At 40.1% G+C, this 13,103-nt stretch overlaps 1 protein-coding gene across 1 annotated transcript in view; it reads right to left on the minus strand.

Annotated features, from left to right (window-relative positions):
* The window catches only part of LOC139947919 (kinesin-like protein KIF14), a 33,419-nt gene that overhangs the window by 16,887 nt on the left and 3,429 nt on the right, over nt 1–13,103 (minus strand). The window contains exons 6-26 of the mRNA XM_071945777.1: nt 12,784–12,836; nt 12,494–12,632; nt 11,973–12,089; nt 11,468–11,589; nt 10,782–10,954; nt 9,982–10,241; nt 9,552–9,736; nt 9,327–9,429; nt 8,750–8,895; nt 7,859–7,931; nt 7,603–7,677; nt 6,777–6,863; nt 5,777–5,987; nt 5,082–5,173; nt 4,606–4,758; nt 4,034–4,140; nt 3,333–3,418; nt 2,341–2,553; nt 1,742–1,953; nt 834–995; nt 225–365 (exon numbers count right to left, since the gene is read on the minus strand). Coding sequence (XP_071801878.1) covers nt 225–365; nt 834–995; nt 1,742–1,953; nt 2,341–2,553; nt 3,333–3,418; nt 4,034–4,140; nt 4,606–4,758; nt 5,082–5,173; nt 5,777–5,987; nt 6,777–6,863; nt 7,603–7,677; nt 7,859–7,931; nt 8,750–8,895; nt 9,327–9,429; nt 9,552–9,736; nt 9,982–10,241; nt 10,782–10,954; nt 11,468–11,589; nt 11,973–12,089; nt 12,494–12,632; nt 12,784–12,836 — 2,910 coding nt within the window. The remainder of the gene's footprint in view (nt 1–224; nt 366–833; nt 996–1,741; nt 1,954–2,340; nt 2,554–3,332; nt 3,419–4,033; nt 4,141–4,605; nt 4,759–5,081; nt 5,174–5,776; nt 5,988–6,776; nt 6,864–7,602; nt 7,678–7,858; nt 7,932–8,749; nt 8,896–9,326; nt 9,430–9,551; nt 9,737–9,981; nt 10,242–10,781; nt 10,955–11,467; nt 11,590–11,972; nt 12,090–12,493; nt 12,633–12,783; nt 12,837–13,103) is intronic.

Below are 13,103 nucleotides of genomic sequence, written 5' to 3' on the forward strand. Positions count from 1 at the left end.
CCGCAACACAATATGGGTAGGCAGATGGCAGATGGGGCATTTGCTACCGCGGTGTTTGTTGTCATGCACGACGTGCCCACGCATGGCCTATATCTTTGTGTGGGTTCAACAGAATTTCGATAAACCTTATCGGGTAGGGTCGGTAGACCCAACCCACCTACAAGCTCTGAGGTGGAACTCGAACCGGGGTCTAAAGAAGTGAAAAGAAGTTTAAAGGTCTTTACCTGAGACATGTTGCTGTCCGGTCCGAGGGTAACTTGTAGAGCAGCCTCGCAGCTAGTCACTGCATTCAAGCCTCGCTGTAGGGTCTTATCAATTAAGACATCAGCACCGTTCAGGAAACCTTGCTTCAATTCATGACCCACCTGCCAAAAAAAATTTTGTTAAAATGTAACTTAAAACAACCTCTCTTAAACAAATTTTTTATTTTTATTTATTTATTTGTATATTGTTCATCCTAGAGAAACCTTTCAGTGAAACACGGTTTACCAGACATGCCAGAGGTAGAACTGCTCCATTACCCAATACTCGATTCGTAAAGCAACTCCTCCATTATACACCGTTCACACATAGACGCCGCTAAGTTCTACCAAGATGGAGAGGTGGCTGAGAGCATGGTCAATCGTGGGCCAAACTGAGTTTTTAATACCAAGTCAAGAACCTTCTAAAGATACGGCCCCCAAAATCTATTTGTTCAGATAGTGTATGTCGTGCGGGTGTAAGGATTGAAAGATTGTACCCATGGATGAGAGAAATACTTCTGTGCCTTGAACACCCAGCATTGTGGATACGTGCGCATTACAAGACTTATTTATTATTATTATTATACTCACAGCAGTGTCTTCCATTTGACCGTTCTCTTCCCTGAACATGACGAGTTCCTCCTGGCCCATCATCATGGAGACCTCACCAATGAGCTTAGCAAGGAAGATCAGGCACTGATGGATCTGGGTGGTGCCTTCAGTAGTCATGCTATCAATGTCCCCCTCATAACCCTGGAAAAAAAAAACGGAAATTCAGTATTCTCACTTGGTGAATCCCAACCTATGAATAAAATAACACGTCTGTGAAATTTTTGACTCAATTGGTCATCGAAGCTGAAAAAGAATAATGAAAGAAAAAACCCCAATTTATACTTTGAGAGATGCCTAATAAAAGGCTTTATGTCTGAAGTCTTTAAATACTTGAGTGGGAAAATACATCTTTCTCAAAAAATGCGTCACTTCAGAGGAAGCCGGTTCTCTATACTATCAATAACTCTCAATTTTTCACTACCAAGTAAGTTTGCTAACAATTATTTTGAGTAATTAAAGGAACACGTTGCCTTGGATCGGACGAGTTGGTCTATAAAAAAGCGTTTGTAACCGTTTGTTATAAAATGCATATGGTTGGAGAGATAATTTAAAAGTAGAATACAATGATCCACACAAGTTTGCCTCGAAACTGCGTGGTTTCCTTTTACTGTGCGAACTAACACGGTCGGCCATTTATGGGAGTCAAAAATTTGACTCCCATAAATGGCCGACCGTGTTAGTTGATGAGGTAAAAGGAAAACTGTGCAATTTCGAGGCATGTTTGTGTGGATCATTGTATTCTACTTTTACAGCATCTTTTTACCCATATGCATATTATAACAAACGCTTTTCAATGACCAACTCGACCGATCCAAAGCAACGTACCAGATTCTGAAGGGAAATTAGAAAAACTTGAAAAAATTTAAAAGAGAAAAAACCCAACCGACCTGTAACACTTTCATCAAGTGACCTGTCATCTTTCTTGCTGTTTCAATCAGCTGGTCCTTAATGTCTTTGTGCGACTGATCTTCCGCTTTTAGATTTCTCTTCTTCTGGTAAGAATTGAAATCCCACAAGGGGATGAGATTCCTCAGAAGTTCCATGGAGGTGGTGGCTTGGAGAAGGAGGTTGTCGACACTTGAGGCGCTGGTGAGATCACCTTAAAGTCATGAAAACAGGAAATGATTTCAACTCCTCCAGTTTAAAATAAAGTACATCAACATGTTAAAACATCATCAAAATGAAACAATAATGGTGCTCACACTTTCGAGAGATCAAAAGTCATAATGAAACATTTTGCAGATATTAAAAGAGGAGGCTTCAATGTCAAAAATCATTTTTTTGTGAGCACTCTTTCTTTAAACAGAGAGAATCCTCATAAAAATGGAGAAAAATTTGTTTTCCCCATTTTCATAAAGACTCTATATATTGGAACATAAGTTGATCACAAAACTGAACTTGACCTTAGAGCCCCTCAACATTTTCAACTGCCAAATTTTTGCTAAATTATGCGCATAATCTATCTGCTGTTTAATTCGGTGCTCACCTGATCCATTCAACGCTTCATTCCTTGCTCTACAGGCATCTTGTATACCAGTCACAGAGGTCTTGATCATCTGCATGATGGACATGATACGGTCAGGCATGGTCTCTGTGTAGGCTCTCGGAGGCGTCATGAGTGAGGTTTGGAGGAGCCTCCTGCAGAGGGTGGTGAGGTTACTACCTCCATTGACTGAGTCATTCCTGTTGGTTGCACTCCCTGTACAAAATCATTTCATTATTTCATTTTTTTTTTTTTTTTTTAGATTAACAAATACTCTAAAAGAATTTGATAGTTGATAGAGAATCATTTTACTGAATCATATGAAAGATAATTGATGTTCAATTTTATTTGTGTTATTTTCTTTTTTTTCTTTTTTTTGAGAGAGAGACAGGTCTTAAACAGCAAGCTGTGGGTTTCATATGGCAGATTTTCTGTTTTAAAGGATGAGCGTCGATTTGTATACAGTCAGGCATGGTCTCTGTGTAGCCTCTTGGAGGCACCATGAGTGAGGTTTGGAGGAACCTCCTGCAGAGGCTGGTGAGGTAAGTGCCTCCATTAACTTAGTCACTACTGGTGGCCGCACTCCCTCTAATATTATTTCATTTATTCATATTTGTTCATTCATTTATATAATTTCTCATTCATTTAACACCTTAGAGGCTTGTCGTTTTGCTCAAACAATGGGTAAAAAATAAAAAGTTGGGGAATGAATTGACATTTTAAAAGTTTTCAATGTAAAAATAGAATCTACATGAATCTACAAAACAAAACCAAAAATTCAACAAGATTAGCCAAGTCTGGGCCTATGGTGATGATTATTAAGAGTTAATTAGCGTGGCACTTGGCAAAAACTTTTACAGAAATTAGGTAGTCAACGAAGAGGTTAAACTTGTACAGAATCATATGAGTGGTCTTAAACAGAGAACCGTGACTTGCGCTTTGCAGATTTGTACTTTGAAGCTCTTTGTGAAATTAATGATGATTTCTTTACTTACCGAAGCTGCTATTAGACCCAGGTCTGGATGAGACACTGCTACCTCCGCTGGTCCAGCGACTCGGGGTAGAGGATCCACCAAAACACCTGTTCAGTCAAGAGTGAAAAGATGTGTAATAACTTGTCTTTTTGCCTTCTGCCTCAGCATAAAGGCTGAGTCACACTGCAGCGATAACGATAACTCACAACACAAAGAGAACGCATTCTAGTGGTTGAGTTGCTCTATGCAGAATACGCTCATGCTCATTCAACCAATCGAGGGCGTGCATTGTTAACAGTCTTGTTTTCCGTTCTCGTTATCGAGGCCTGTGTGACCGGGCCTTTAAGGTTGTTTGTTGAAGAGCTGTAGTGTTGTCAGTGTTCATGGTCCTCCATACCAACAGCTTTCATCATTGGAAAGAGAAAGATTAGACTTTTCCAATGATGGTCAAATAAAATAGGGTTGCTACTTTGCAAGCCCTTCATATTGGAAGTGGAAAGATCCGAAATGGCAAACACCAACGGAGTGCCATATTGCTGTGAACAAAAAAGAGGTGGGTTTACAGATCACAATTTAGTTTCTGTGTGCACATACACGGCCCATGCAGTTGAACATTTTCAAATGGTTGGTAAAAACTCACTGAAGAATGTCTTGAAAAGCTGGAAGGTTAAAGAAGAGGAAATCAACACATGGTTTCACACTTGTTTTTATTCTTTACTGACCTTTTGAATGGGGTCAGTGGTGAGTCAATCTTGTAGTCTTTCTCCCAGTCGTCATTCGAATTGTAGAAGACATCATCATCGCTTGTGTGTCTTCCCCTCTCAGCATACTGTGTCAGAAAAACACATGCAAGGCGGCTTGAAATGAGTCTAGCAAAACTGGGACTTCATTGAGTTTGTATGTAATTGGCACTTTGATGCTGTGATCGCAGAAATTTTGGAATGTTTCTCTGACAGCCGGGTATTCTGAGCAAAAATTATGTTATTAGAACGGAGTGCTATACACCTTTATCATAAAGCATTTTTCCGACTCTGAATCTTAATTATTTAGTTGGCAAGGAATCCAAATGGAAACATCACACCAACATTTTGTAGAGAAAACAATGAAGCAGAAATTTTAGTTTTAGACGTTGGAGAAAAACCCTTGTTGGGAAAACACAAGCAGTCATGTAGGAATTGAACAACCGAATCCACATGCTAGGGTCCGGTCCGGGAATCGAACCGGGGTCCACAGAGGTGAAAGAGAGGGACAGCAACCACGGAGACAACCCAACTGCCCTAGGTTCACACCTCACCTTGAACAGTTCTCTCATCTGGAGGAGTTTGTCTTCAAATTTATCCAGAGACCAGAAGGTGACGATTCCAAGACGATTATTGGTCACCTTGATTTGAAGACCTGCCGAGCTACTGCCGCCATTACTCGATGATGCATCTTGACGATTGAAAACCTGCAAATAAGAGACAAGAACTTATCTTCAAAGGGTCAGTAAGCGTTTTGTAATGACTCTGAAAACTGATGGCAATAACTAGTAAGAAGTACAGCAGCTTTGGATAGTATAATGCAGTTTGAGAAAATTTTCACTTCAAAGTACTTTGGTTATGGAAAAAGATACCACTTTTTATCCCCCGAAAAAGGAATCAAAGAAGCGTTCGTGACAGTGGTTTTACCTGCTACATAAAGTCTACCGCGTCAAAGCATTCTGTTTGATATTAAGACTAACTGGCACTAGAATACAAGGCTGTACTAAGAGGCTAGCTATAAGATACTCACCGTGTGCTTGTTCAGTTTCTTACTGATATTGTTAGCTTCTTGAAGCCACATGGAGAGCTGTAGAAGACCTCTCCTACTCTTGGCTGTAGAAGCTACGGGGAAAAAAGTAATATTTTATTTTAATAATTTGTTGAATGCAAAATCGCCAACAACAAGGCGAAAGCCATTCCCGGTAGTGGGCTACAGGAAGAACATTGAACATTTTAATTGAAAACACCTCAGGGGAGCTGACAGCAGGAATTGATATTCCTCTTAAAACAGTCTAGTTTGAAGGATGCACCAGGCAAGGAGTTCCAAAAGAGATGCAGTTCGTGGAATAAAGCTGTTGGAATGGCTCTTTGTTCTTCATCTCAGTAAAGCAAGGGTGTATGGGTGAGAAGAAGCAGACAGCCTGGTTTCACACTCACACATTATGATAGGTGGAACCAGGTCAGACAACACTGATGGCGCATCATGTCGGAACTGAACGAACGTCCCCATACTGAACAGACTATTAAACCTGACTCCAACTGCTTGCAGACTGACCTGACATGACCTGACTTGACATGAAAGATCACTGACCCTACTGACCTGACCTGACCATACTGACCAGACCATTCATTGAGGTTGTTATTTAAACAGTTTGAAGTATTCTTACAGCACACCTTGAAATAGATTGGAGCAAATCAAGAGCGTAATTCTTAAGAGCACCTTACCTAGCTGTGCGACTCCTTTCTTCCTGGCCTCCTCCTTGCTCTCCTTGGCCCGTCTCATCTTGTCCATCTCAGTTTCTGCTTTCCTCTTCTCAATCTCCAACTCATGGAAGATGTGCGACTGATAAGCCTCCGTCTCCTTGAGATCGTGCTGAACTGCTTGAACTTCTAGCTGTAGCCGACGTCTGCTGCTTGATAACTGACTCTCCAACATCTGAAGGAATAGCGTGGATAACATGAAATAGACCCCTTGCATTTGACGTCACAGGTAGGGTTGGGATGTTTAACCAGTTAACTGTTGAACCGTAACCAACCACTAAAATCTGTGTCTAAATTCCCTAGAGGGGTTAAACAAATTTAACAGAAATAATCCCCCCCCCCCCCCCCCGAAGTAATTAAAAAAAAAAAAAACTCATTTTCTGTGAAATATTTCTCACTGAAGTGAAATCATACTCAAGAAAACTGTATCTGAAAACACCCAAAAATGCAATCAACTATTTTTGAAACTAAGGACAGTGTTTACATGTTGAAAACTATGCCTGGTTTTTTACAATTTTTCTTTCTCCTGACTCACACAACATATTAAAGGCAGTGGACACTATTGGTAACAACTCAAAATATTTATTAGCAAAAAACCTTACTTGGTAACAAGTAATGGGGATAGGTTGGTAGTATAAAAAATTGTGAGAGACGACTCCCTCTGAAGTGGAGTAGTTTTCGAGAAAGAAGTAATTTTTCACGAATTTGGTTTCGAGACCTCAGATTTAGAATTTGAGGTCTCGAAATCAAGCATCTGAAAGCACACAACTTCGTGTGACAAGGGTGTTTTTTTATTTCATTCATATCTCACAACTTCGACGACCAATTGAGCTCAAATTTTCACAGGTTTATTATTTTATGCATATGTTTAGATACACCAAGTGAGAAGACTGGTCTTTGACAATTACCAATAGTGTATACTGTCTTTAATACACCAGGCCCATTAATGAATCAATCCAATTACCTTATTCTGTTCATTGAGTTCTTGTATCTGTCTCTCAGTGTCCTCTCTATTATGGTCTGAATTCTCCTTCTGCTCCAGCTGCTGATCCTACAAAACAATTCAAATCACAAACAATCCAATTATTATTAAGTTCAGGGCCCAATTTCATAGAGCTGCTTAAGCAAAAAATTGTGCTTTAGCAAAAAAATCTTTGCTTAGTAAAATCAGATTACCAGCAAAGACTCCACTCAGTTATTATGCTAAGTAAACAACAGCTAAATACCAGTCACAAGCAATGTATGTGGCATGACATTTTTGCCAGTAACATGTGTAAAACAAGCAAGCTATTTTCGCGCTTAAGCGATTTTTTGCTTAAGCAGCTCTATGAAATTGGCCCCTGGTGGTTAGGTCATTAGGGAGTGGGTTTGAATCCAGGTCATAGTCGTGGCCGAGCAGTTAAGAGCACCAAACTCAAGCTCTGGGGCTTCTCTTCAGCAGAGGTGGGTTCGAATCGCGGTCGTGACACTTGTGTCCCTGAGCAAGACACTTAACTATAATTGCTTCTCTCCATCCAGGGGTAAATGGGGACCTGTGAGGGCAGAGATGGTTCTTGTGATTGATATAGCTTAGTGCACTACATACTTGGAAGCAGTCTGTATACTCTCAAGGGAGCTGAGACGGTTCAAGGAATTAAATAAATGGCCCAGTGACCAGGGGTTATGTTGGACACCTGTCTTTGACATGAATGTTCTTTAAAATGTGTGATTTAAACTGGAATTAATCACAGAAAATGTAAAAGATCATAACAAATGAAAGAAATTTGAGGTAATAAAAGATTGGGTCTCACCAGTTGAAGGCAAAGTTGCTGTATTTTGGACTCGTACTGTTTTCTCTGTTTAGACAGTTCAATTTGTGCTGCTTCCTACAAAGTTTTTAAAAAGAGAAAAAAAAAAAAAAAAATCATCAAATTATAAACAAAGATCATTCAATTCCACACTTGAACCCCAAGAAAATAACCACATTGTCCGACTTTAGATTTGACATCTACCAAGATTTACAGATGTGAAATGTAGTAACCAATTAGATTGAAGCATGTATCATACCTGAGCTCGCCTGATTCCTGCTATTTTCTCTTGATGGTTTTTCAGTCGTTCCTCTTCCAGCTCTGCCTCCAGCCTGAAAATAATAGTAATATTTGATTGTTTACAATTCTAAAAACATTTTCACAGACCAGGGGTGAGAGTCATTACTAACGAAAAAGTCTGAAACTTGGATACAAAATTCAAAAGTAGGTTGAAATGATGCAATTTCTACCGTTAGGAAACGTCTGGGGGTTATAGATTCCAAGGAGCTTTTGGAAACAGTATCTTAATCACTACAGAAGTAGACCAACAAGCAGGATTTCTTTATTTGTGGAAAAAAATATTGTCTGATTTTCTTCACCAGGCTGACATAAAAAGTCTGAATTCAGCCAAAAGTGTGAACAATCTCATCCCTGCACAGACGCTTACAAGTTTTACAAACAGTAACCTCATACTAGCAGGGTCAATATCTTTGTTCAGGGGTGCCAGTCAGAAGCCATTCAATATGTACCAGCCATTTAGCTAGGGATCACACCCAAGTTACAATGGGTGCGTTCGATAAGCTTCCCTGGGTCAACCCCGCAGTGCTCACTCGGGTGAGCCCCTGACAAGAGCTAATCGAACGATGACACTCGCCCTCTCGTGGTGACGGCATGCACCTCAGGTCACCCCCAAGTGACCCACTCCACAAGCAGGGCACTGGGGGCTGACCCAGGTGAGCCCCGTCAAAGCTATTCAAACGTACCGGGGCAGACCGGGGTCGACCCAGGGAAGCTAAACGAACGCACCCTATACAATCTGGGAAGGGGCAGGAGAGGGATCACCTTTGGGGGATGTAATTGTTTTGTTTTTTTGCATTGTTATTTATCTGACAATTAAAACTTGAGTTTCTTCACACTTTGTGAGTCGTACCTTGCACTTTGTGCTGCGACCAGCTCATTCCTAGCAAATTCAAAGTCCACTGCACCAACGGAACTCTCGCATGACCGGGACCCATCGTGAACTTGCTGTGGATGGTTGAATCTGAAGTAGTGGTCACCAATAACCACCCGATCACCCTGCCGAGAAAAAAAAGTGTAAAAATATTTCTAAAACTTCAATTGAATAGTATGCAATAACTTAGTGAGCAAATCAATCTTAATCGCAGCTGAAAAACTGAATTGCAATGGTCGCTGCTTCGACATGGTCAAGTCCTAAGGGTGCCGTTGGACGCCAGCCACATCAATCCATGACCACAGAGCACAGCCTGGGATTGAAAGTGTAAATTTTTCCAGAGCGAGGAAGATACAGAAGGCCCAGGGAAAAACCCTTGTGGCATGGGAGAGAGCCAATGAACAACTACAATAGCACAAGATAAAAAATATCAAGCGGAACAAGGGTAAAAAATTGAGATACAGTTGAACAAAAATAAATAAAAATTCTAGCAAGCCTCATTGATGCTCCTTTTTATTGTCTTTGTAGTAAATGAAAGCAAAAGAAGGATACTCACATGTTTAAGGGTATGACGAGTTGAGATAAGACTACCATTGATAAAGGTCTGCGCATCTCCGACTGGTTTAACCGTTACAGCGCCCTCTTTGTTGGATATTAAACTGGGTACCAAGAATAAACAAAAAAATTCGTAATCATAAACATTAAACCATTGTTTGTACGAGAGAGATTGAGTGTTGACATGAGAGAGAAAAAAAGAAGAAAAAAAAAAAAAAATTCTCACCAGTGGTCATCCTCGACCAGAGCTCCAGAAAGCTGTATCTGATGACACGAGTGTCCATCCGTCTTTCCTAGCCTGGTCTGTCCCTCTCTTAAGACATACAGTAGCACTTCAGACAGCTGTGGGTCTTCATTGAGATTGACCAGGTTAGGGAGAGTGTTGTCAACCTTGAAAGTGACCCCAGATTTCTGCAAAAAAAGCACACATATTAATTCTTCACACGATCATCTCTTTTTTAAAATCCACTTCTGATCAATTACTCTTGAAAAACTACCCCACCTGAAGGAACCGTGAAGTTTTTCTCTGGTCTTGCTGGTCCAGTAAAATTGTTGAGGTACAAAACCTGTGATCTTGTGGATTTTCCTTCCTAATTTGAGCCTTGAAGCAACCCCCCCCCCCCCATTCTCGCCACTAAGTCCACCCTTAACCCTACCTCCATCTCCCTGACTTCATTGACTCGTCTCATCTCACTCTCCTTCAGTCTCTGCTTCCAAGACCCCTCTACTTCCTTCATATGATGCTCAGACTCAGTCAACTTCCTCCTCAGTTCGGCAATTTCGGCCAATGACTCCTTGATGGCTTCTGTGTGGGCGATTTTCTCCACATCTTTCGGAGTGTTCTGCGAGGGCAGACGGGATCGGGTTGGCGTTGTGAACCCTTGACCGCGTAAACGTGTGATCTCTGCTCTCAGTTCTGTAAAAAAGAAAACAAACGTGAGAACACAAATTATGCAGTAATACAATAATTGGGGTAAAGTAAAATACTACACACACAAATTCTAGCAATATAAGAACCTAAGTCTAACAATGTTAGAACCAAATTCTAGTAATGTAAAAACTAAAAACAAGCTATATATGAAAAAAAACAGTTTTGCAACGTAGGATTAGAACCTAGGAACAGCAATGAAAAAACAAAAATTTAAGCAATGTAAGAACTAAAGGCTACATATAAAAGAATCCAAAACTACAAATTAGAGAAATAAAAGAATCAAATTCTAGCATGTAAAGAACCAAGTTGTAGTAATGAAAGAACCAAAGTCTAGTAATAATGTAAGAACCACTTTCATAACCTGATAAGTCTAGCATTAAGGTCCTCATTGACCTTGTCTGTTTCATTGTAAGAATCCACAGTCTAGCAAAGTAAGAACCAAAGTCTAGCAATAATATAAGAACCAAGTTGTAGTAATGAAAGAACCAAAGTCTAGTAGTTATAATATAAGAACCACTTTCATACCTCTGATAAGTCTAGCATTAGGATCCTCATTGACCTTGGCAATATTAATGATAGATCTTGCTTGTTTAGCATAGCGTAGTGTACTCAATGTTTCTTCAACGTGCAAGCTTGATGGGCTGATAGTAGCAATCATGGCTGTCTTAGCGTTTCCCCCTAAGCTCTCCTTCAAAAGCCTTTGAGGGAAAAAAAATGTTATTCCATTGATAACTATTATAAGATTTGAACTTGTTGGGAGCATAACTAGGTGAGGTTTGCAGCAGCATCTTTTGTAAATCTAGGCTTTCCTTCAAAAGCCTTTAGAGAAAAAAAAGTTATTCTGTTGATCAAGTTGACAATATCGTTTCTTGAATTAGGAGGATACCATTTTTTCAGAAACCCCATTAGAGAGTCTGCTGCCAAAAAATGTCCGACCATTACAAAGTGATAACATGGGCGAATTTCTTTTAAGGTCAAGCCTTTTAATCAGGTTTTCTTTGCTGATTTGTAAAAATTACTTTACTTCCATATATTATCTTGCAAAAGTTTACTTCCCAACAATATGACTCAAATTTTGTAGCCGAAACCTACATTACACAAAAAATTCTTGAAGAAACAGAATCGTGCACACATAAAACTCAATATGATTGGGACCAACTTGTTCTAATAAATTCAAAACCATACAAGAGAGACGTGCAAACATTTCTTACCAGGTCAGGATGCTGTCTCGGTATGGAATGAAGAACTTCTTCCGTCTATTCACAGACTTCTCCGCTAGCTGGGATATGACCTTCCCCAGAGTCATCAGAGATCGATTTATATTCGCTCCTTCCTGCTCGAAAAAATTTAAATCAAAAATAAGTAGACATAAACCTTTCCAATTACTGGGTTCCATCAGGTTAATCTTACTAAACCAGTTAATGAAAACATAAACCTCGAGTTTGTCATGGTTTAACAAGTAAACCTTTCCCTTTCTGCAAAGTCAACCAGGTTAATCTAACTAACAATAACACGTAAACAAGATAATGAACAAACAATAAACATGAGTTTGTCATAGTAGGAAAACCTTGCACTTCCTGCTAGGTCAACCAGGTTAAACTTATTAAACCAGCTAATGATATAATGGGAACCATAGACTTTGAGTTTGTCATGGTTTAAAAGAGAAACCTTTCACTTCCTGCTAGGTCAACCAGGTTAAGCCTACAAACCACATACCTTGAGTCTGTCTCCGGTAGTCTGAGCCGATGTACACCTTTCACTTCCTGCTAGGTCAACTAGATTAATCTTACTGGTCACATTGTGGGTATGCTCATCCCCTTCGATCAACTCAGCCTGAAAGGAAAATGTGTTCAGTAAGGATCAAGAGTCCAGAGTTGCTCTAGTGTTAACAGTGTATTTGTGGATTCGATACCCGATCATGACACTTGTGCCCTTGAGCAAGGCTCTTAACCTTAGATGATTTGTAAAAAAAATGGGAAGGCAGTGTATTCTGCTCCACCAGCCAGGCTCCTAGTGGATGATACCCATGCCTACATCCTCTACGGACTGTGAAGGGGGCCAACCCCGTTTCAGCTCCAGGGGTAGGCGGCATTGTGCCCCTGGTGACAGTCAGAAAAATCAGTTTAGTGTAGCCCTCAGCTTGAAGTGGCCGTCTGGCGCTTTGATGTTTGGCGATGCTTTTTAAAAAAAACTAATAAAAAAAATCTGCTGGTATTATGTAATGCCTGTCACTATACCTTTGTTTTGGTCATGACGATAGTAAAGACAGAATGAGAGCGACTGGATTTGTCGTTCATTCCCGTTGCTGCGGTCGCCCGTTGTTTATTACCAAGCTCAATCCAGCTGTGTATGTCTCCGTAAGAATTTGCGACAAACCTGAGTAGAAAAATCAAACGAAAAAAATGTTGACTTAAAGAAAAGTTCAGTGCTCAAAAAATAAAAAATAAAAAATCACTATACAGCCTCAGTTCTTGCTGCTCAAAACATTCACTCAACCAGAAATATTAATACGCCTGACAATACTTACATTGACAGTCCTTCAACATACGGACCCTGAACCGGATGCTCTCTGACTTTCAGCTGTAAATATAAACACAACAGAATTGTATTGTAATATACTCTGAAAGCTAGATAATTTGTTTTCGTATGAATTTTCATTAGAATGTATGGATTTAGGATTTGAGGCATTGCATGGTGAGGTATCAATATATATTTGGTTTGCGGTAACACCATGTGTGTATCTACTTGCCAGGTAGAGTTGTTCTTAGCGAACTGTCTTGCTTTGTTCTACTGCCGCGGAGTAGATAATTGGAGGTTCGGGAGACTTCTCAGTTCTGTACCAGTGCG

This window comes from Asterias amurensis, chromosome 15 (genome assembly GCF_032118995.1).
Source record: "Asterias amurensis chromosome 15, ASM3211899v1".
Lineage (NCBI taxonomy): Eukaryota > Metazoa > Echinodermata > Asteroidea > Forcipulatida > Asteriidae > Asterias > Asterias amurensis.